The sequence below is a fragment of the Python bivittatus genome, unplaced genomic scaffold (assembly GCF_059951505.1).
Source record: "Python bivittatus isolate LINGU-HERP-01145 unplaced genomic scaffold, Pbiv_v1 ctg000610_np1212, whole genome shotgun sequence".
NCBI classification, from domain to species: Eukaryota; Metazoa; Chordata; class Lepidosauria; order Squamata; family Pythonidae; genus Python; species Python bivittatus.
The window spans coordinates 59,807,150-59,831,230 of NW_028277088.1; the positions used below are offsets into that span (position 1 = coordinate 59,807,150).

Here is a 24,081-nt window from a genome sequence, read left to right on the forward strand (position 1 = left end):
GTGCTATTTCAGTACTTTATGTTTCAGATCAATTTTCCAAAGCAAATGATGAGTAGCATTTTATTTTATTAATTTGATGAAAATTTATTATTTGAAACTATATGCTAAAATTATAACAAACTGATTGATTTCTGATTCATTTGAGTTATAGTGAGGTACCCATCAGGGTTACCTACCTTTTCTGTTGCTTTTTTATTTAATATATAAATAATTGAATATTGAATATAAATTAGGTTGATATGCTGATGATATTTTGGCAATTTTAGATAACTATTCTATTTCATTGTTAAATTTTATACCATGTTATATGGTGCTTCAACTGCAATGGTTAGTATTCAGGATATAAGATTAATTGGGATAAGTCCACTTTATGTCCTTGGGTTGAATGCTGATATATCAATAGAACAAAGTAAAGAGTTGGGTTTTATAATTTCTACAAAATATATTAAGTATTTAGGATTTTATATTCCCCAAAATATTTGTAAATACATAAAAATAAATATGATGCCTTATGTATCAATAGATGGATTAAAATCCCACTAAGTGGGGTAAGGTAAAATTAATGTTATTAAAATTAATATTTTAATAGATTTTTTTTCAGATAGACAAATTATTAAGGAAATTTATATGGGAAATCAGGCCATCAAGGATATCATTGTCTAAACTGAAATTATGAGGATAGTGGTTTTAATTTACCAGATTTTCAAAAATATCACTGGTCTTATATTCTATCAGCCAGTGTTTACGTAGAATGAAAATTTAGTATATTAACAACCTGTGTGGGCCTTTTAGGAAAGTTTTATTTATCTGCACTAAGGTCTTGGCAATTGCTTGGGTCAATATATAGTAAAAAGAGCCTTTCATTTCTGGGGTTGAGAGAAGCTAGACAGGTTTGGGCCTTGTTGGATTATAGATTTGATTCTGATATTGAGGCTCATGAATTTTCAACTCTACAGAAACTTTTTACTTTAAAAATAGGCAGTAAAACATTATTATTATATATTTATCCTGACTTTATATATATATATATATGCATGTATGTCAATTCAAGGTGGCAAACATACTTAATATTCCTGCCTCCTATTTTCCCCACAACAACCCTGTGAGGTGGGTTGAGCTGAGAGAGAGTGACTGGCCCAAAGTCATCCAGCCAGTTTTCATGACTAAGGGAGGCCTAGAACTCAGAGTTTCCTGGTTTCTAGGCATAGCCCTTAACCACTATGCCAGACCAGCTCTCTATATTATACTGTATATTGGAAAGTATGGGTAGAATATGAAAGTTACTTTGTAATGATTATTTTAAGGATTTTTCTCAACTTCAGATGGAGTTCACTTGCCTAATTCACAACAGTATGCATGTCTTGAGAATATAGATCAAATGCTTTAGCTGCTTCAAGGAAATGTGAGGTACTTTCTCTTCTGATGGGGTCTATGTCTGAACTAAACCTACATCATATTTGTATCAAAAATTAAAGAATATTTTTAAAGCTGAAATCACTGACCTGTACGATGTATAGAATAAAGAACTGCAGTATCTAATAAAGAAACATCAACAGTTACAAGTTTTAAAAAACATTAAATCAGTTTCTTTGGACTTAAGACTGAAATTGATTAATCAAAAGATTCTATTTCAAGTTTATTGGATGCTCCAAAAATGTATCTGAAAGGATGTCAGATTTTCTTTGTTGGCAATGTAAAAAAAATTGAGAGAACAATGACTAACATGATTGGTCTTGTGAGTTACTAGCATCTTTTTCTAATGTATATATGCACATACTGTATGTATACATGTACAGTATATATGTATGAAAATCTCTTAATGTTAAAGATATTAATCTTATGCTGAATTCCATTCCAAGAATGTAGAATCTGATTGTTTTTGAGGAGCTTTGGCTATATCAGGTGAGGCGAATGGCAAGAAAATTATTTTGAGAAACTAGAAAATTAGTATTATTCTGGATATTAAGGATTGGATTTGGGAGATGCTTAATTTATCCATTTTTGAAAAGGCAATTTTTTATACCAATCAAAAAATGACATATGTTTCCCTTTGGCGTAGATTTCATGATATTTTACAACAGATATTTTACATCAATTATTTTTTAATCAGAGCTGTTTATACAATGTTTAATATTTGATATAATTGTGATACACTTAGATAATTTTATTTTCCATTTTTTCTCTTTTGTTTTGTTTGTTATTGTTCATCAGATGGTATCTTTTTCTCCTACTTTTTTGTATTTTTGTGTATGCTTTTTAAAACTTGTAATAAAATAGATACAATTTTAAAAAGATCAGCCAGCTGAAGAAGAAACCCCTCATCACATATAGAGAGCCACAGAAATGACCTTGGAGAAACCATGCAGAAATACTTACAGAAACAAAATCATGCATTGACTCCAGGAAACAGAGAAAGCATGAGAAAGAAGCTTAGAATGACTCCACCCTAATCCACTGGGGTATAAGAGGGAGGAAGGAAAATACAGTCAGGCTTTCAAGATTCTGTTATTATAGCCTATATTGCTAAAGTATAGTGTATAGTTCCAATCAAACTTGTGGACCCTATATCCTATAGTCCACAATCAAACTTGTGGACCCTATATCCAGCCCATCTCAAAGGCTGACATTGTATCATGCATTAATGGCTTCATTGTATAAACTAGGCAAGCACTGTGCAAACAAGTGGACCCTACAATCAAATAGGGCAAGTGCTAAGAACAAAGTTCCTAACACTTTCAGTTGACTGTTGCAGCAACTGAAAGGAAGCAAAGGACAACAAATGTCTCATCTGCAAGCAAGTACAACAGAGACTAACTTATTTTCCCAAATCTTTTCCATTATAGGAAATTCCCAAAGCATCTTCCAGGTGGTGGAGTAGCTGTATGTGTGACGGACAGAGATCGCAATGAAGAATCAAACATTAAAATTACCATGTACGTTTCAGTGAATGTTTCAATTTGTTGATTACCTGGATGCTTACTACCTTTGATTCCTAGAATATTTTTCTTTACAATTCTTCTCATTATTACATTGTCATAAATCACAGCTTTTTAAAAAATTAAGCTGTTGAAACTGGAAGACCCATAAATCAATGAGAAGGTTTTCCATTTCATATTCTGGATGAGGATAATTTATGATGTCTTTACAGAAATATGGAGAGTTACAAGGAATAAACAGGATTCTTGAGCACACATAAAAAAACTGGAGTCCTGTAGCATAAGCTCCTTTAAACTTTCCCTAGCTTCTCAACACTCTGTTCAGGGTAAAATATTCTAGTCTTGATTGCTCCCTGATTTTATCTGAAATTTCAGCCGCAATTGACCAGGATACCTAAACTGGCACTGTCAGAACCTGCATCAATCAAATGTCAATTTAAAAAAAGCTATAGCAGTCAATGGGTGTTTGCTTGATTTGATTCTGCCATTTGTACCTCAGGGGGATGTTATAGTTGTGCTTGGGTTATTACTATGAGATGGAGAGCCGCTCACACTGATATGGGAATTTACAGCAAGACCTGAATGCAGACAAAACCGGTGGTAGTCTGAAGGCTGGGAAGAACTGTGTTATCAATGGGAGGAATGCACAAGGCCACCATTCTGTGAGAAAGGAGTTTGGCGCCATTGTAGCGGGGGGGGGGGGGATAAGTAGAGGGAAATTTACACAGGCTTTAGTTTTAGCAATGCTTTCCTTCAAGCTGCATGTACCAACCAATAAAGGAGCATTTATCTGAACCAGGCCTGGTTTCACGAGAATTCTTCTAAATTGGGGTTTGGACTTTGTGGACCTGACAGGCACATAAAATGATCCTCAAGCTGTCAGATATTACAGGGAGGTAGGTGGGAGGTTCAGTCATTGAATACAGCATTAGGGCACTACCTAGATGGCTAATGTTTAACTAATAATGTCTCATCCAATTGGTGTAGTGATAACATGTGTTTTTTCTTCTTGGATTACTGGGTCTTTTGGTTTACTTAAGATGTTTTGGAGGGCTCTAGTTGGTTTGTGGGCTACAGTGAAGCCATGTCACTGTAATAGTCTGTTGGTTGTTTCTGAGATGTTTCTGATGTATGGCAGCTTTATCCTTTTCATAGTTTGTGTTGATTGTGCTGTAATGGGTTGAGTGGTCAGACGCTTTTTGATAAAACTGAAGATGTTACCTAGTCAGGTAATGAAACATCTGCAAGAAAACAACCAAGCTCAGCGAACCCCCAGAACACCACAGTTCAACCCTGAGCTACATATATTATTTTCTATTGGTAACACTGATATGTGTTATGTAAACTACTACAATTCATATTTCTCTGTTAACAGTAAACCAGAATTAAGTAAGATATAACTGATTTTTCATAATCAAGATAACTGGTCAATTAAAATAATCTCCCCAGTCCTGTAGATTTTCTTAAATATTTACCTCTGATTTTTGGGACAGGGATTAGGGTTACAAGGATCCTTAGATATGCAGGACCCAAATTCAAACTGATTATCATGAAGCCCAACACAACGTGCTATACATGCACTTGGATAGGTACGTCCATTCTGCCCACATACTGGGACAAACTGATCAGCGCAGTCACATGGAAGACCTGAAAAAGTTAAACCTCTGTTAGGATGTTGATTGTATCTACATCAGCTATAGAAAGCCATTCAGTATTTATCCTTGAAGGAAGATGAGGTTTTTGCCCCTTAAATAATTATCTAAGGGGAGGATTATCTTACACTGGCTAAAAATATGGTAACAGAGGTAGACGCTGTTGAAAGTGAATGAATATAAATGTGTGTGTACAAATAATGAAAGCAAATGGCTGAAACAGAAACCTTTCTCATTGCTTTAAGAGGGGTGGGGATGAGCATATTAGCCCTGCTTCTCCTTTTTCTCTTTCATATAGAGAGAGTACATAAATTGCAGTGGGAGCCTCCTTTATCTGTGGATGAGGACTTTGGAAATGAATATCCTCAATTAGTGAAGTTAGACATCCAATCATACTTAACTGGGAGTAACAGGTACTAGTTTTAATTGAACCTATTACAGAATAAGTACACATTATATTTCTTATATTTGCAGCCTAGCACAAAAGCCTGCCTTGAACTATTCAATTTTTGCAAATAGAAGGAAAAAACAAGTCAGTATCTCAAGGTTTTCAGTTCCGTTCCTACTTATGGAGAACATACAGATCCATCCCTGAAACAATAGCAGCCTGTGCATACTTAACTGGAAGTAAGAGTTACTGAACTCAAGGGAACTTGCTACAGAGTAAGCACAGATAGGTTTATACTTACTCAGTTCTGTTGTATGCAAATCATCTCTATTTTTCAGTGTGTTTATGTGTGTGAGTGCACAAAAGTGTAGTTTGTGAGGAGAGATAATAATTTAGGTCTACATATGTAAGTGACAGTTATTTAATTTACAGAAAGCATGTCTCATTTAGCAGGAAATTAATTTTAATCAAGTGATATTAATTTTCATTTCTCCCCCTTTTTTGAAGTGAAGCCTCTGGCCAATGTCTATCTATCTATATATAAAGGTACACAAACATATGTGTCACATGTATACATTTATTGGTGGAAAAAAAATCTCCAGGTCTGACTTCAGTGGAAACACTACTTTTAAATGTAAGGAAGCTGGACAGTGTACAGAATTTTTGTTTAACAACTGCTTTTCTGTCTAATCTTTCCATCTTAAATACAGCACTATCTATCTTTTGAATAAATATAGTAATATCAAGTGGTATTAATCTTTTTAAGCAGTTTTTAAAAATACATTATAACAGGTTCCTAACATTCTTATAAATTATTTCTCCCTAGAACTGTGTGTTTTCAGCTTCATTTAACTCTTATGTTGAATTCCATCTGGGATATTGCCCAAACCATTTCCTTTAGTATCAGCAGTCTGAATAAATCCACGTGAAAACAGGCTATAGAAAGTTGTCACAGAAAATATCTAGGCAAAGTACCACCAGAGAAGGAAAACAAAATCCAGTGTTACTATGTTTCGATTATCACTTCTATCATCTTTCAAAGTTTCTTATAATTTAAAAACACTACCTGTAAACAGGTGACGTTCATCATCTGAACTTAATTCATTTAGACACTGACGAGTAGAGCATATCAAATTCCCAGAAAAACAGGAACAGACATTGCAGTCTATATTAAAAGATGTTCCATGACCTTAAAATAAAAGAAATATATTCATACATCTATTGGATTTTAAAATGTAGCTACTTAAATGTATGCATAATTAGTATGAAATACTGCCCTTGCAGACAAAAAAGAAATTCATTAAATGTATATCCTACCTTTCCTCTAGGAGTTCAGAATAGTGGAGTCTCTCCTCCATTTTTTCCACAATAACCCCGAAAGGGTGTGACTGGCCTAACCCAATGAACTCAAATGACTCAGGGTGGACTTATAATTGGGTTTCCAGATTAACTGTTAAACTACAAATAAATCCTCATGCTTTATCTAGATTTAATGAATCATCTGTCTTTTTCATTTTGAATGACAATTCTGAATTACATGCTAATATTCTTTTACTACACTCTTTTTAGACAACTTTATCACCTTTCATTTGCTTAAGTGAAATCAGTCTAGACACTATTTACATACTGTACAAAAATTACAGAATTCTGTAAAAATAAATGAATTTGTATAAAATAATCTCAGCAAAAGTGAATGATACATACAAGAAATACTTGTTTACTCTATATGGAAAATCTGTGAAAAATAGCAATGGAGATCATCGCTAGGGAGGTTTCCAATTAGAATTAGTTTTATAATCTGCAGAAGTCTAAAATCTTGTTATAAAGGCAGTCTCATGTGCTAGTACTTACTTTTTCGTTGCCCTCCAACAATGCATGACTTTTGGAGATCAACACAATGCATTTCCATACAGTTTTCTAACAAACCATTCTGGCCACATGTGCAAATTTTATAGCAACCAACATCTCCTACAGAAGATGGTACTTGGATGAGCGTACCTTGGCGGACAATAAAATCAGAAGCTTCACCCAACTTGCAGCCTATGCAAAGAAGGCAAATGTTACTGAATTATGTATTCTAAGAGGAACAAGTGTGCTGCAAAAAAAAGGCCTCTTAAGGACTAACAAACAGCTTAAACTTTCACTGATTACAGTTCACTCTAAGACGTATGGAGCATTATACTGAAAGATATATCCATAGCAAGTTCAGTTGGCCTGAAAATGTGAAATTGGAGGTGAAAGATAGATACAAGGTACAGATAGTAAACTTACCTGTAGATATGGGGACAGCACCAAATGAGATTAGAGGAGAAATATATACAGGAGGTATAAACTATGACAATACAACTGTAATATAAATAATGGTAATATATAAACAAAAATTTACAGAGAAAGAAGGTACAGTGAAAGTACAGTGAGGAAGTGTCAGAGGAAGAGATACAGGTATTTTCAGGTAATTTCTGCTTCTGATCCATTTCCCATTTTGCTAAAACAGGTAACTCTCTGGGTGGTTTAGTCATTCTAATTAATATAAAATATCAATTTTAAATCCTGAAGATTAATTTTGAGCAGGCACCCACTTTTCTGTACCTCAAGGTTGAGGCTGGCCACAAACTGTCTTTTATCATAATTAATGCATATAATTAAAAGCCTTGAGGTTTCAGATATACTGTGGCATGAATTGGATTTGGCTATAGCTTACTTGGATTCAAATTATTCTGATTCTCATGCAATTATTCTGGGAGATTTTAATGCAAGGGTAGGATGAGATAAATCACTCTCATGTAAACTTTCCACTGGTTATGATGAGCTTGTGACATATTTTCCTTATTTAATGATGGATGACAAATATATCAAAGTAGGTATACTTTGAAATTTATATATCAGAGGAATTTTTGTCTTTTAAATCAATATTTTCCCCATTATTTACTAAATAACCTCTCTTTAACTGGGTTCACTACTATTGATTAGGTCTGTATCCCATCATGTGATGCAGATTTATTTTCTAATTTTGAGGTTCTCTCCTCAGGCTGCAGTGATCCTCAACTGTTCTCATAGAATCAATAGGGTTGGAAGGGACCTTGGAGGTATTGTAGCCCAACCCCCTAAGAGGGCAGGAATCCTCAGATCATCCCCAACAAATTGCAGTCCAATCTTTTCTTGGAAACCTCCAGTGATGGAGCACCCATGACTTCAAGAGGAAGACTGTTTTACTGTTTAATAGCGCTCACTTCAGGAAATTCATTCATTCAAGTTTGGCTCTCCCTCTGTAAAGCTTCCACCCACTGGTTCTGGTCTTACCCTTTGCTGCTATGGAGAATAAATCCTGACCCTCTGCCCTGTGACAACCCTTCATGTCTTGGAAGACTGCTATCTTGTCTCCCCTTAGCTTTCCTCTTTGGATTTAGCCTCCATACCCCTTACCATCCTTGTCATTCTTCTCTGCAATCTTTCTAATTCCTCAGTATCCTTTTTATATTGTGGCAACACAAACTGGGCACAGTATTCCAGATGCAATCTAACCGGGGCAACAAAGAGTGGTACTATAATTTCCCATGATCTCGACACTGTACCTCTGTTGATGCAGCCCAAAACTGTATTGGCTATTTTGACTGTATTGGCTATTTGGGATGCAGCCCAAAACTGTATTGGCTATTTTGACAGCTACAGCACAAACTGCTGGTTCATGCTTAATCTGTGGTCTACCAGAACACCCAGAGCCTTCTTGCAAGTACTAATGCCTATTTTGTACTTGTGCAACTGTATTTTTTTTCCTGCTTAAATGCAGAACTTTATATTTCTCATCATTTGTAGAGTAAGGAAGATGACCTTGATGGAGATATGCAAGCTCCAAGAGAATGTGGGTAACCAGTATTAAATCTACACTGTGTCATAATTTAAGAGAATTTTTTTTTATAAAATGAGGTATCATTGGTATATGACACCAGAGAAATTATAAAAAATGTACAAAAGTATTTCAAACCAGCGTTGGAAAGGAGAAAAGCATGAGGGGACATTTTATTATGCATGGTGGACTTGTGAGAAAGCGAAGAAATTTTGGATACAAATTCCAACAATGATGCAAAGGATTTTAAAGATTAATATTGTAAAGAAACCAGAATTCTTTTTATTGGGACTTACAGACAATGAATAAGAAAAGACTCATGGTAGACTGATTTTGTATATGTTAACTGCAGCAAGGTTATTGTATGCACAACAATGGAAGAATGCTGAAATTCCCACAGTGGTGTAATGGATTGTGAAAATATCAGAATTCACAGAAATGGCAAAACTGATCTGTTTGGTCAGTGAAAAAACAACAAAAACTTTTCTGAAAGACTGGAAACCTTATATGGACTTTTTACTGAAAGAAGAAAGAAATGAAATTATGATTTATGGATTTCAAGATTAAGAAAGACATGGATTAAATGAGGGGCTGAAGGGACTTGTATAACATCAAGAGGGAGGAGGGATAAGAAGAGTGTAATTATCTGTTGAAAAAGTCAGAAGTCATTCATGCATTTCCTTAATTTTAGGTTTTTTTCTCTTTTTTACCTCTCTCTCTCCTTTTTTCCTTTTTTCTTTCAACTTGTCTTTTATTCTATGAAAAAAATCTTAATAAATATAAATTTAAAAAAAGATGCAAGCTCCATTAACAAAGCAACGAGGAGAAAAATGTATCTTAAGTCCAGAAGCGGCAGATAGCATTCATAAGCAGCTCAGACTGACATATCCCTAATTCAAAACAGTATAAAAAAAAGGAGGATATACAACACTTGCAAGATTCTGTTATTCTAGCCAAATTCAATAGAAGTAGTTTAGCCTTCTTACGGAATTGATTTCTTGGTCTGATTTACCTAGTAGGGCTGACATCATTGAACAACATTTTGTTGGATAGGGCCCAATGTTTAAGTCTATCAAAATCCTTTCAACTTTGAGCCTATGTTCTGGGATGTTAGCAATCACCCTCAGCTTTGTGTTATCTACAATTTTTATGAACATCCCTTCCATTCCCTCATCTAAGTTATTTATGAAAATATTGAAGAGTATTTGGTATAGGACTGAACGCTGAGGTACCTCACTGCATCCCTCTTCATGTGGATGTAAACCCATTAAGGAGCATGCATTGGCTACAGCTATTCAGCAGCCACTGCAAATTCTTCTGGTGGTGGACCATCCATCCCACATTGTTCAAGTTTATCAAGAAGGAAGGTATGGTCTACTTCATCAAAAGCTTTACTAAAGTCTAAGTATACCACTTCCACAGCATTCTCTTGGTCCACTAATCTACACACATTGTTAAAGAAAGCAATACAATTTGTCTGCTACAACTTTTTTTAAAGAATCCATCCTGACTTCTGGTAAACCTGTTAGTTCCTAGGTACTTGCAAGCCCACTTCTTATCTTTTCTAGAATTTTCCCAAGTATTAATGTCTGTAGTTGGATTAGATTGGTCTGTAGTTTCCTGACAAGCTGGCTGATAAACAAAAACGCCATCATTGCATCATGCACTGATAGCTTCACTCTAAGAACTAGGCAAGTACAGTGCAAAACCAAGAGGATCCTGCCACCATACAAGAAAGTCCATCAGCCCCAATATCTCTGGAGTAGGCAGAACTAATTATTGGAACTTGAAACACCAACAACAAAAATAGTGAAAACAGGTAACATTAAAAAAAAAAAAATCTGTAAAGGGAGAGGGCCACCTTTTGTTTGTTTGTTTTTCATCACAGGGTGATGAAGAGCAAGGTGGGCCTGTGAGGCTCAGACAATAGAAATTCATAATAAATTTTTCTCTTGAGCCTCAAAGATGACATTTGTAATCTTGGAAAGTAACAGAATAATAATGTTGTTCTTACACTGAAGGCAATGGAAGGGAAGAAGACGGACCCAGGAAACTTGCAGACCTGTCAGTTTAATATCTTTGCTGCAAATGGTCCTCAGGCAGGCTATTAAACATGTATGTGAGCACTTGAACACCAATACAACAATTAACAAGGACCAACATGGATTTGTCACAAATAAATCATGCAAGACTAACCTTATCAACATTTATTTTCAGAGTTACAGTACTAACTTAACACATACGGAGAATGCCATGGGCATAGAATACCTTAATCTCAGCAAAGCATTCAACAAATTCTCATGATATCCTTGTGAATACAATGGTAAAATATGGCCTAAATAATATAAACTTTAGATGGATTCATAATTGGCATCCAAAGAGTACTCATAAATGGTTCCACATCAAGCTTGAATAACAGTAGTATTGTATGACACTGGATTGTAAGGTTTGCCCCATTCGACAGAGAAACTCCCGTGACACGTGTGGTTCACAAAAGAGGTTTACTCATGCGTAACGTAGCGGTTACAAGCAAAGCCAGGACTGGCTTGGTACATTTACATTACTCCTTTATAGTTGTCTCAATCCCCCTGCGGGCCCCGTTGCTAGGTTACATATTACAAATTAGATTGCAGATTGCCCCCTGTAATCCCCCCCTTCTACTGGAATGGCAGGTTCAGCCCAGTTCTCTTGTTTCTTTGATTGTTGTTGCCTATGGCATGGTCGTTGCCTTCGTTGGGGCTTCTGTCGCGCGCACAGCCGGGGCAGCCCCTCGCGCACTGATCTCTTCCTCAATTCCGCGGCTCTCTCCTTTGTCTATAGCGCCCGCGGCCCTCTTAACACAACGCATCCGCTCCAGATTAGTGAAGTGGCACCAGGTGGCCCATTCATTAGCTTGCAGTTTCGCATTTCCTCTTTCTGCGCTAGCGCTCGAGCGGTGAAATTGACTAAAGCGCGGCTGGGCAAGTTCCTAGGTGTGCAGTGCTGGCTGAACCTGACATGGACCTGGTCTATCCCACACCCATCCTTAGTAATGACTTGGTTCTGTCTCTTCTTTCTTCAGCCAACCTCCAGCTCACCTTCCCCTATAAACATTCAGTTATATATTCAGTTCCCTTTTCAGTCTCCACCATATGTTGGGTGTACATAAAAAGTGAGAGGGGATGCAGCACATGGAACTGTGTTTTCCCATAGCTAAAGAAGGGATTTGGAACCACAGTCCTTATAAAGGTGCATGAAATGGAGACATCCATAAATGCTAGATGTTAAATTTCCAGCACAGATAGAACATAATAAACTGGACTGGGCTGGACAAAGGCATGCTTCATGCCAGAGGATTTATTGCAGATCTGCTCAGATATCAGTAGCAGCTGCTTGCCCTGGCTCTGCAGTGTAATGATCCAAGAGCAGGAGTTGTCTTGTGACCCATCCTGCCAATGGAAAATTATGTTCACCCAAGCAACACAGGAGTAGGAATACCATGGGGAGAGATGGTAAGAATGGATAAAGATTGGTGTGTAATATTAAATAATTCTGTTTCATTTGTCATTCTGAAATCTTTTTGACCTTTTATGCTTCCTCTTTAATTAAGTCAAGCACACAGCCTTCTCAGAACAGGAGGGCAATAAGACATATTCCTAGAAGCCCTAATTAGGACACAGATACCTCCCTGTTTGCCCTCTGAGAAAACAACATGATCAACTGTGGATATCTCTCAGCACTTTTTGTTGGTACTAAGAAATATGTGAAAGGGGTAACTGTAATATAATTTGGAATCACTACCTGTGTAATAGTCACTGACCATATCCTATTGACCACTGGAGACCCAGATCCCAATATAAACTGAGAGGTGACTGGTCCAACAGGAAGAATGGGAGAGATAGAGAAAAACAAACAATCTGAATGTTTTTAATCAGATTCTACAATTTTAACCTCCCTGCCTAAAATGAAACAATGAAATGAAAGATAGCAAGAGTTGCTACAGCAGACTTTGTGTGGGCTAACAGAAACTCTTTCATTAACAATGTACTCATAAATAGTATGGTTGCTATACCACGCAAGCATAGTTCACCTCTTTCTTATCATATATGCAGTGCAAATAAGTGAAATAAAATGCCCACTGAAGCTTTAGAAAAGCAACTAACATCTTCAAATTTTCATGCAGATTTCAGAATTGAAGTCAGTTCAAAGGGGAGAATCTTGCACTGGAATCTGGAAAACTGTGGTAGCAAAGCAGAAGGAACTAGCAATGCTGAATGGAATATACAACAATATTTCTGCTAGTTCAACTACTCCAGATAGTCTGTGATGTCAACAAGGTGCAGAAATGAGAATAAGGACCCAAATTTGCCTAAGATTGTTTTTGGATATGGTACCATACTGGGAGGGAGTGGATTTAAGAGAAGAAACCAAGATCTCAAAGAGCATCATACACCCCCTGCTTAACCTCCTTACCAGACAGGGCCAGACTGGGGATTCAGATGGTTCCTCCCCCTGGGTGAGGAGTTATTATTATGGCCTAATCACTAAGGCCTGGTGGCGCAGCGGCTTAATGACGCCGAAAGTTGCCGGCCAGAAATGGCTGACGCTTCGGCGGTTCGAGTCCAGCCTTCGCGTTAAACAGGGTGAGCTCCTGTTTCCTCCCCCCAGTTCCTGTCAACCCAACAGTTCGAAAACTTACGTGAGTAGATAAATGGGGACTCTCACTCCGGTGGGAGGAAAAATGCTGGCGCGGTGCCTTGCAAAAAAAGGAGTGGGGAGTAGTTGCCGGTAAGCGCGAAAAACCGCGTGCGCCCGAAAAGGGCGCTAAGCAACGGAAACCCCGCCTCCTGCGCTCGCCAGCTGGGCTCTGCCCTAGGAAGGAGGCTCTGGCAAACCACTTCCGAAAACAGTTGCCTTGAAAACTGCAAAGGACTTGTCCAAAAGCAGTCACTGCAGGGTCAGCCATGACTGAGCGCAGACAAAAAAAAAAAAAAAAAAAAATTCCAAATGGAAGAACCACCTTGAAGGTACAATTACCCTCCACAAATTCAGTAGAATCACAATGAGATAAACCATTTTTGGAAAAGCCTTTGATACTTATGGATCAAATAGAAATCCAAGCAGTGATGGTGGAAGATACTGTTCCCTTCGAAATTTTCCAGACTTTCTAATACAGTGGTACCTCAGTTCATGAACTTAATTTGTTCCACGATTCTGGTCGCAAGCCAAATTGGTCGCGAACCGAATCAAATTTCCCCATAAGGTTCAATGTAAATAAGGTTAATCCGTTCTGAACCATATGTATTTTTTTTTAACCACAAAAATATGAAACAAAGTACAGTACAGTACAGTATGAAGAGAGAGAACACTAACCTTGCTTGAAGCGACACCAAAAAGCTTCACAGCAAGTGTCTGTCTGCGACCGCGATCTCACCTTGAGGAAGCCACGACCACGTGTCAGAGCAGGGAAGTTGGCCACGGGTTGTGTTCATCACCCAATGCGGAGTTCGCGAACAGAAGCAAAATTTTGCAAACGCTGCTATTCGCGAACCAAATTGTTTGAGAACAGAAGCATTCGTGAACCGAGGTATTGTAAGTCTGCTGGGAATTAGGCCTTTTGAAACAATTCAGCCATGTTCAGACAAAGCTGGGCTGCCAGCTTCTCCTCTATGGAAAAGCATTTGACACTAAAGCAGTCAGAAGAAATCAGTGAAGACTTTTCACAGCAGGAAGCTGAAGCCTCAAAAAAACAATGAAGATATTGTGATAGATTTCAACTATGCAACTGTTTGTTGAAAGACTAATTTTGCCAAAATCAGGATATAAGAAAAATTCTTGATTTGCCCTGGCAATAATTTTCTCTTTCAAAAGGTGGAGGTGTATGCTAGAAGACCTGCTACTTTGGATTTAGTCCTTACCAACAGGAAGGAGTTGATTGATATTAAAGCGGTGGGAGCTCTGGATGCAGGTCACAGTCTTGATTTTAACAAATAATTTATATTAAAAAACAATAAAATGCAAACCATGGTTTTTAAGAAGGCCAATAAACTAAAAGAAATGACAACAAAGGTACCATGGGAAGAAAACCATAAAGACAAAGGTGGGACTTCTTGACAATAGAATTAAGGATACCATAGTCTCAAACAATGCCAATGCAAATGGAAACCAGTGGGCACCTAAAGAAACCAATATGGTGGAAGCGGCAGATCAAGAAAGAGTTGACACTAAAGAAAGAAGCTTATTTGAAATGGAAGGAAGGACTTACAACCAAAGAGGTCTACAAAACTTCAGCCCAAAAGTGCAGAAATGAGATAATGAAGGCAAAAGGCAGAAAAAAGATCCTAGGATAGCAAGAGAGGCAAAATCTAGCAAGAAGGGTTTCTTTAAATATGTCAATAGCAAGAAGACAAGAGAGGTGGTGGATTCATTGCTTACTTCAGCTAGAGATTTTAAAAGATGACCTATTCAACTTCTATTTTGACTCTATCATTACACCCCAAGAAACAGTGATCTGGGTGGCAGAGTTTGGGAACAAACCCAATAGGGGAGCATACATGTCAGTAAGAATGTAGCAAAGCAATTTCTAGCTCATTTGAATGCCTTCAAGTCTCCAGATCCTGATGAAATACACCCTAGAATACTGAAGGAACTGGTTGAAGAGCTGTCAGGACTTCTGCAATTATCTCTGAGAAGTTCTGGAGAACTGGGCAGATATCAGAGAACTGGAGGAGAGCAAATATAGTCCCTCTGCAAGAAAGGAAAAAGAGGATCCCAGTTATTATTAACCAGTGAGCCTAACATTGATTCTCAGACAGATGTTAGAGCAAGTAATAAAGCAGGGCATTTATAAACATCTTGAAGAAAATGCCATTTCTAACAGCCAACATGGCATTGCCAAAAACAGATCATGTGAGATAAATCTCCTTCTTTGACAGGGTGAAAGTGGACAAATTCCTGATGGTAAGATTTGTACAACAGTGGAATAGTCTACCTACAGAAGTTGTGGGATCTCCAACTCTTTTAATGAGGCTATGCCATCTCATTGACAGTTTAATTGGCTTTCCCACGTATTACAGAGGATTGGACCAGATGATCCTTGATACTGGTTTCAACTTTACAATTCCATGATCCTATGCCATTTGGCACTTTTCTTTTTAACTGCATTCTTGAATGGCCCAATTCCTGGCCAGGATGCTGTAAGTCCAACAAGTGAAAAAGAAGATAAAAACTGCTTCTTGAATTCTACTTGCATGTGTAACCATCCTTTCTGGATGGAGTAACTAGAACAACCCATGGAGCTCAGGTTGATGGTTCCTGCCTTTCCCTCTCAAAAAGAAAGCCTATGTTTGAAGGAACTTTATCACTTGTGTGGGCCTGTAGTTCCTAACAGGGATACTTGTAAGACAATGGTAAATGGAAGGAAGAAACTCAAAGACCTTGCGTCTCCATGTCGAAAATTCTGGATGCAGTCACTGATGACAGGTGTTGGAAGGATCAGACACCTGCTTCAGCTGATTTCCATTCCATCCATTAGTCAGGCCTCTCAATTCCCAAAGGATCAGGGGTGGCCCTGCCAGTGACTCCTAACGGTGTCATTTGGGGGCACCAGAAACACCTGGGGGGGGAGGACACCCACTGTAGTGGGTAGTTGTGCCTCGGAAAGCTGAACCTCTGCTGTGGTGTTCTGTGGTATTTTCTTCTACAGCACTGGGATGTTGTTTTATTTTGCAGGCGAGAGGAGAAAAGAAGAACTGTTTCTAAATTTGTCTCCTCATGGCAACCCTTCCTAAATTACATGCTTGGGTTGGGAAAAAATGAAGCTTTGATTGTGGGATTTAATGATTAGATGGTTTGTGTTGATAGAAATAATGTGAATTTGGATTAATGGTAAGAGATTAACCTTTTTTAAATTTGTACTTATATCTGTATTGGAGATAGTCAGAAGTCACTTTCCATTTCATCTTTCTACCTGTTCCCACTATTTTAATTTTTTTTCTTTTTCTTCTAGTTCTATTTTCTTTCTTTTCTATACTTTCTGATTTGTATTTTAACTGTATTTTTTATATATCTTAATAAAAGTTTTAATAAAAAAGGAGGGGAGGGGAGGGGAGGGGAGGGGAGGGGAGGGGAGGGGAAAGGAGAGGAGAGACCAGACCAGACCAGACCTGGACAGGTCAGTTCTTCCTCTCACAGTGAGGAAAGTTGAAAGATCTGTTCCTACTTACTGGAGCAAGTAAAAGGAACAATCTCACTGTAGGATTCCTCCATTATAGGAAAAGACAGCATTCTCTATTTGATACTTACTACCTAGTTTAAGTCACCATAGATTTTAGCCACAAGTCAATCTTGATTGATCTCAAAAAAGTTAAACAGAACTAGAAAACCAGAGCTCAATTTAAGGGAGTCTTCACTTTCACCTAAGTGAGACCATGTGGACTATCAGTGTGGAGTGTTTCCATTAACAACTGTGAAGTTGTGAAGTCTCATTTGCTCCATCTTTGTCAGCCAAGTTTAATAACAGCTAAAATGCAATTCTAACTTTTTATTTATTGCATTATTAGTCAATGTTACTCCATTTTTTATTTTATTGTAAACTATTATGGAATTTTAATGAAGTGAAAAGCAGTATATGCATTTTCTAGTCAATAAATAGTAATAAAACTTAGTGTTCCAATTTTGAAATTCTAAAAGAAACAGCAGTCCCTTTGAAGAAAGGCATGTTCAATAACAAGAAAGGCAAATGTTATTAGGAATCTTATAACATTTGTTTAGGCTTTAAAAAGTATGGCTTACCCTGCACACAAAAATAGGGAAGACAAGGTTCAAGAGGCTGACACCCCTTTCTGTTTACTTCACACAATTGATTTGCAGCACAGGGATTTGGGTTACAGGGATGTGTAACATCTTCTACAATATTATCCAAAGTACTTGGACCTGAAAAAAACAAAAAGTAGGGAACATCAACAGTATTTAAAATCAGACTTGTGAGTTAATTTTTTTAAGCCAATTTGCCATTTATATTCAGTAAGTGAAAATGTACACATTAAGTTATTTTTAAAAACTAAGATTCAATCAATTGTTAAAAAAACACAAAATTTCAGCCTAAACTAGGCCATGTTTTAAAGTGCGTGTCAAGTGGGGGTTCTTTCTTTCTTTCTTTCTTTCTTTCTTTCTTTCTTTCTTTCTTTCTTTCTTTCTTTCTTTCTTTCTTTCCTTTCTTTCATTCATTCATTCATTCATTCATTCATTCATTCATTCATTCATTCATTCATCAATCACAATAATATAGCTGTCCATCTCACAAACATGACTCTGGGCAGCATACAATAAAAAACAAACCATAAAAAAGAAACAAGATTTTAAAAATTCCTAATTTAAAAAGCATCAATATTATTAAAAGACAGACAATGTAGCCATCTCACTGATTCACCATTTCCTTGAGATCCCCAAGCCTGTGGCCACAGTCACGTTTTGAGCAACTTCCAGAAAGTTATCAAGGATGGGGCCCGTCTCACCTTGGAGGGAATGATGTTCCACCGGGCGGATCCCACAGCAAAAAAGGCCCGTTTCCTGGGTCCTGCCAGATGTACTTGGAGCACACATTGTTGGCATCTTCTAACATACTATGCCACTGCATTTTGCACCAACTGAAGCTTCCAAATACTCTTCAAGGGCAGCCCCATGTAGAGCACATTACAGTAGTCCCTCATGAGCAGAACCTCCTGCTCCAGAAACAGGTGCAAGTGGTGCACAACACAAAGCTGTGCAATGGCCCTCCTAACCATGACTGCTGCCTACTCCTCGAGCAGGAGTCATGAGTCTAGGAGGAACCCCGGGTTGCGCATTAGGTCTATTTGGGGTAGTGCAACCCTATCCAGTACCAAAGATGGCAAAGCCCCAGAACCAGAAGGCCCCGATGCCACTCAGTTTTGCCAGGTTTCAGCCAAAACCTGCTGTTCCCCATCCGGGCCCTCATAGCCTCCAGGCACTGGGATAGGACGTCAACAACACTGCTAAATTCACCAGGGGTGGAGATGTATAATTGGGTATCAACAGAATATTGATGATTCCTCACCCCATGGCAATGGATGACCTTATCCAGCAGCTATATGACACCCCTTATCCCCTTGTTTGCTTTCCTTTAGTACTTGGGTTGTCTTCTGTATTAGTCAGGAGCACAACAGAAGCAGTTTAGACTCCTTCTGTTTCATGTCATTTCCAACATTTCTTACTGCATGATTTATCAATTTTGGAAATTATTATTGTTTCTTTAAAGTTTCACATCCATTTTTTCATGCATTTTTTATTTGTTCTGTATCCATAACATATCTAAGTAGGATGGTGTTTACCACATGTGGTGGACATGCAAACAAACTCAAACGTATTGGAGGGGCATCCATTCAGAGAATTTTAGAAATTAAATCACATTTTTTACTAGATATAATCCCACAATGCATTAATAAGAAATACTCAGTCCCAGAATATCAACAAATGACCCATTTTGCCATTTCTATAAGAAACAATAAAATGGGAGCCAGGAAGAGAAGATATATCCAACCTCAGCACTACAAAATTTAGTATATATTATCTGATCTGTTGCAAAATTCAGTGTGACGCCTATACCAAACACCATGTTCCTGAATAAGCTTCTGAACAAAAAAAGAGAAATAATCAGAAGATACCCTCCATGCCTACACCATGGAACTTATTGTGTCTGGGGATCACTCCACTGGTCCACTGGTCACTTTTGTGGATGACTTGTGATGAGACTTAATGTCTCCTAGTCCTGCTTGATTCATCATGGCAAAAACAAGCCTTAGATAGAATTTAATTGCTGGGCTTCTCTATGGAAAGTCTGTGCTTATTAGGATTTGATAACGCTAGAACTGCCCTTAAACAATGTATCTGGGATATAGATCTACAAACAAATTTAAGGTGCTACACCCCAATATTTGTTATTTTCTACCACAAGGGTTTGTTCCAGCTTCTTATTTATCATCTATTACAATTTTGAAATTTTGTAAAGCTTTCACCTTAGCCAGACTGGACGCAATGCACTCAGCAGTCCTTTTTAGATGTTTTAAGGGCATTCCTATGCACCTTCGATTATGTTCATGTGGAGATGGCTCAATAGAAACACTAAGCCATATGCTATTATACTGTTCCCTAGATAAGGACTCTAGACAGATATATATAAAAAAATTCCCCTCTCACCCCTATGGGTGGTACAGTGGGGCAAAAAAGTATTTAGTCAGCCACCAGTTGTGCAAGTTCTCCCACTCAAAAAGATGAGAGAGGCCTGTAATTTTCATCATAGATATACCTCAACTATGAGAGACAAAATGGGGGAAAAAATCCAGAAAATCACATTGTCTGATTTTTAAAGAATTTATTTGCAAATCATGGTGGAAAATAAGTATTTGGTCAATATCAAAAGTTCATCTCAATACTTTGTTATATATCCTTTGTTGGCAATGACAGAGGTCAAACGTTTTCTCTAAGTCTTCACAAGGTTTTCACCCACTGTTGCTGGTATTTTGGCCCATTCCTCCATGCAGATCTCCTCTAGAGCAGTGATGTTTTGGGGCTGTCGCTGGGCAACACAGACTTTCAACTCCCTCCAAAGGTTTTCTATGGGGTTGAGATCTGGAGACTGGCTAGGCCACTCCAGGGCCTTGAAATGCTTCTTACGAAGCCACTCCTTCGTTGCCCGGGCGGTGTGTTTGGGATCATTGTCATGCTGAAAGACCCAGCCATGTTTCATCTTCAATGCCCTTGCTGATGGAAGGAGGTGTTCACTCAAAATCTCACCATACATGGCCCCATTCATTCTTTCCTTTACACGGATCAGTCGTCCTGGTCCCTTTGCAGAAAAACAGCCCCAAAGCATGATGTTTCCACCCCCATGCTTCACAGTAGGTATGGTGTTCTTTAGATGCAACTCAGCATTCTCTCTCCTCCAAACACGACGAGTTGAGTTTAAACCAAAACGTTCTACTTTGGTTTCATCTGACCATATGACATTCTCCCAATCCTCTTCTGGATCATCCAAATGCTCTCTAGCAAACTTCAGATGGGCCCGGACATGTACTGGCTTAAGCAGGGGGACACGTCTGGCACTGCAGGATTCGAGTCCCTGGCGGCGTAGTGTGTTACTGATGGTCCCAGCTCTCTGCAGGTCATTCACTAGGTCCCCCCGTGTGGTTCTGGGATTTTTGCTCACCGTTCTTGTGATCATTTTGACCCCACGGGGTGAGATCTTACGTGGAGCCCCAGATCGAGGGAGATTATCAGTGGTCTTGTATGTCTTCCATTTTCTAATTATTGCTCCCACAGTTGATTTCTTCACACCAAGCTGCTTGCCTATTGCAGATTCAGTCTTCCCAGCCTGGTGCAGGTCTACAATTTTGTTTCTGGTGTCCTTCGACAGCTCTTTGCTCTTGGCCATAGTGGAGTTTGGAGTGTGACTGTTTGAGGTTGTGGACAGGTGTCTTTTGTACTGATAACAAGGTCAAACAGGTGCCATTACTACAGGTAACGAGTGGAGGACAGAGGAGCCTCTTAAAGAAGTAGTTACAGGTCTGTGAGAGCCAGACATGTTGCTTGTTTGTAGGTGACCAAATACTTATTTTCCACCATGATTTGCAAATAAATTCTTTAAAAATCAGACAATGTGTTTTTCTGGATTTTCCCCCCCATTTTGTCTCTCATAGTTGAGGTATACCTATGATGAAAATTACAGGCCTCTCTCATCTTTTTAAGTGGGAGAACTTGCACAATTGGTGGCTGACTAAATACTTTTTAGCCCCACTGTATGTGTCTTCCTCAATCTCGGGTCCTCTACCAGAGGCCTGGGAGTTTGAGGGTTCTGCGCAGTATCTTAGCTGTTCCTAGCACTGCACTCTTCTGTACAGAGACCTCTGTTGTTGTTCCTGGGATCTGTTGGAGCCATTCTCCCAGCTTAGGAGTCATGGCCCCGAGTGCTCCTACCACCACTAGGACCACTTTGGCCTTGACTTTCCACATCCTCTCTATTTCCTCCTTCAGGCCCTGGTACTTCTCCAGCTTCTCATGCTCCTTCTTCCTGTTGTTGCTGTCACTTGGCACTGTTACATCTATCACTATCGCTGTCTTCTGGTCTTTGTCTACTACCATGATGTCTGGTTGATTGGCCAGTACCTGCCTGTCCGTCTGGATCTGGAAGTCCCACAGGATCTTAGTCCTGTTATTCTCCACAACCTTCTGTGGAATCTCCCATCTGGACTTGGGGGGGTCTAGTCCATATACTCTGCAGATGTTCCTGTACACAATGCCAGCTACTTGGTTGTGCCGTTCAGTGTATGCTGTTCCTGCCTGCATCTTACACCCTGCCACTATGTGTTGGACTGTCTCTGAGGCCCCTTTGCACAATCTGCACTTGGGTCCTGTCTAGTGTGGTAGACCCCTGCTTCTATAGATCTGATGCTTCGTGCCTGTTCTTGTGCTGCTATGATCAGTGCCTCAGTGCTGTCTTTTAGTCCAGCCCTTTCGAGCCACTGATAGGATTTCCCAATGTCAGCCACCTCAGCTATCTGTCGATGGTACATCCCATGCAGGGGCTTGTCTTGCCATGGTATTTCCTCCGCTTGAACTTCCTCCCATGTCTGCTGCTGCCTGAGGCATTCTCTCAGCAGCTCATCTTTGGGTGCCATCTTACTGATGTACTCCTGGATACTCTCGGTTTCGTCCAGGACAGTGGCTTTGACACTCATCAGACCCCGCCTGCCCTCTTTGCAGCTGGTGTTAGACTTGGGGTGGAAACCTCTGTACATTGTGAGGAGCTTCCGGGTCTTCACATCGGCAGCCTCCATGTCTTCATTTGGCCAGCTCACTATACCGGCAGGGTATCTGATGACTGGCAGGGCATACATGTTGATGGCATGGATCTTGTTCTTCCCATTGAACTGCGTCTTCAGGACCTGTCTTATCCTTTGGTGGTACTTGGATGTTGGTGTCTTCCTTCCCTCCTCCTCATGGTTCCCGTGTGACTGTTGGACACCAAGGTATTTATGGCTGGTCTCTATGTCTGCTATGTGGCCCACTGGTAGTTCCACTCCATCGGTCTTAACTACCTTCCCTCTCTTTACTATCATCCTGCCACACTTCTCCAGTCCGAGTGACATCCCAATGTCCTCGCTGTAGATCCGTGTCAGGTGGATCAGTGAGTCGATGTGTCGTTCACTCTTAGCATACAGCTTGATGTCATCCATGCAGAGGAGGTGGCTGATGGTGATTCCACTCTTGAACTTGTACCCATATCCAGACCTTGTGATTATCTGGCTGAGGGGGTTTAAGCCTATGCAGAACAGCAGCGGGGACAGTGCATCACCTTGGTATATGCCACACTTGATGTCCACTTGTGCGAGCTGTCTTGAGTTGACTTCCAGTGATGTTGTCCACAGTCCCATTGAGTTCTTGAGGAAGGTCCTTAGTGTCCTGTTGACTTTGTATAGTGCCAGGCATTCACAGATCCATGTGTGTGGCATTGAGTCGTAGGCTTTCCTGTAGTCAATCCAGGCTGTGCTCAGATTGGTCTGCCTAGACCTTGAGTCTCGGGCGACTGCTCTATCTATGAGTAACTGGTGTTTTGAGCCTCTGGTGTTGTTCCCAATGCCCTTCTGAGCTGTGCTCATGTACTGGCCCATATGGTCTTGTAGCTTGGCTGCTATGATGCCTGATAGAACTTTCCATGTTGTGGGGAGGCAGGTTATTGGCCGGTAGTTGGATGGTGCTGTTCCTTTGTGAGGGTCTTTCATGATCAGCAGTGTCCTTCCTTGTGTTAGCCAGTCTGGGTGGGAGTCTGCTGGCAGTTGGTTCATCTGTGCTGCTAGGTGTTCATGCACTGCTGTTAGTTTCTTTAGCCAAAAGGTGTGGATCATGTCCGGGCCAGGTGCTGTGCAGATTTTCATGTTCTTGACCCGCTGTTGGATGTCTGGTACTGTGATGGTGACTGGTTCCTGTTCTGGGATATTGCTGTGGTCTGCTTTCAGGTCCTGCAGCCCCACTGGTGTTATGCGTCTTCTCTTTCTCGCCCATATGTTCTTCCAGTACTGTTCAGTTTCCGCTGCTGGTGCCTCAGCTGTTACTCTGTGGTTGCACTGCAGTTGGGAGTACACTTTGGATGGTTCTTTGGAGAACAGGGCATTTATCTTCTTGGCATCTGCTTCTCTAGTGTATCTCCTTAGCCTGGCAGCCAGTGCTGTGAGCCTTTGTTTAGCAGTCTCTAGGGCTTCAGATGGAGTC

General features: G+C 39.4%; 1 protein-coding gene across 4 annotated transcripts in view; it reads right to left on the reverse strand.

The window, feature by feature from the left end:
- RECK (reversion inducing cysteine rich protein with kazal motifs) overlaps positions 1–24,081 on the reverse strand; it is a 156,188-nt gene that overhangs the window by 27,316 nt on the left and 104,791 nt on the right. For 3 of the 4 annotated variants that reach the window (XM_088150155.1, XM_088150153.1, XM_088150156.1), the window contains 5 exons: positions 17,593–17,733; positions 6,828–7,016; positions 6,043–6,165; positions 4,412–4,583; positions 2,377–2,454 (listed from right to left, as the gene is read on the reverse strand). In XM_088150155.1, coding sequence (XP_088006281.1) covers positions 2,377–2,454; positions 4,412–4,583; positions 6,043–6,165; positions 6,828–7,016; positions 17,593–17,733 — 703 coding nt within the window. The remainder of the gene's footprint in view (positions 1–2,376; positions 2,455–4,411; positions 4,584–6,042; positions 6,166–6,827; positions 7,017–17,592; positions 17,734–24,081) is intronic. The other variant, XM_088150154.1, reaches the window with a different exon arrangement.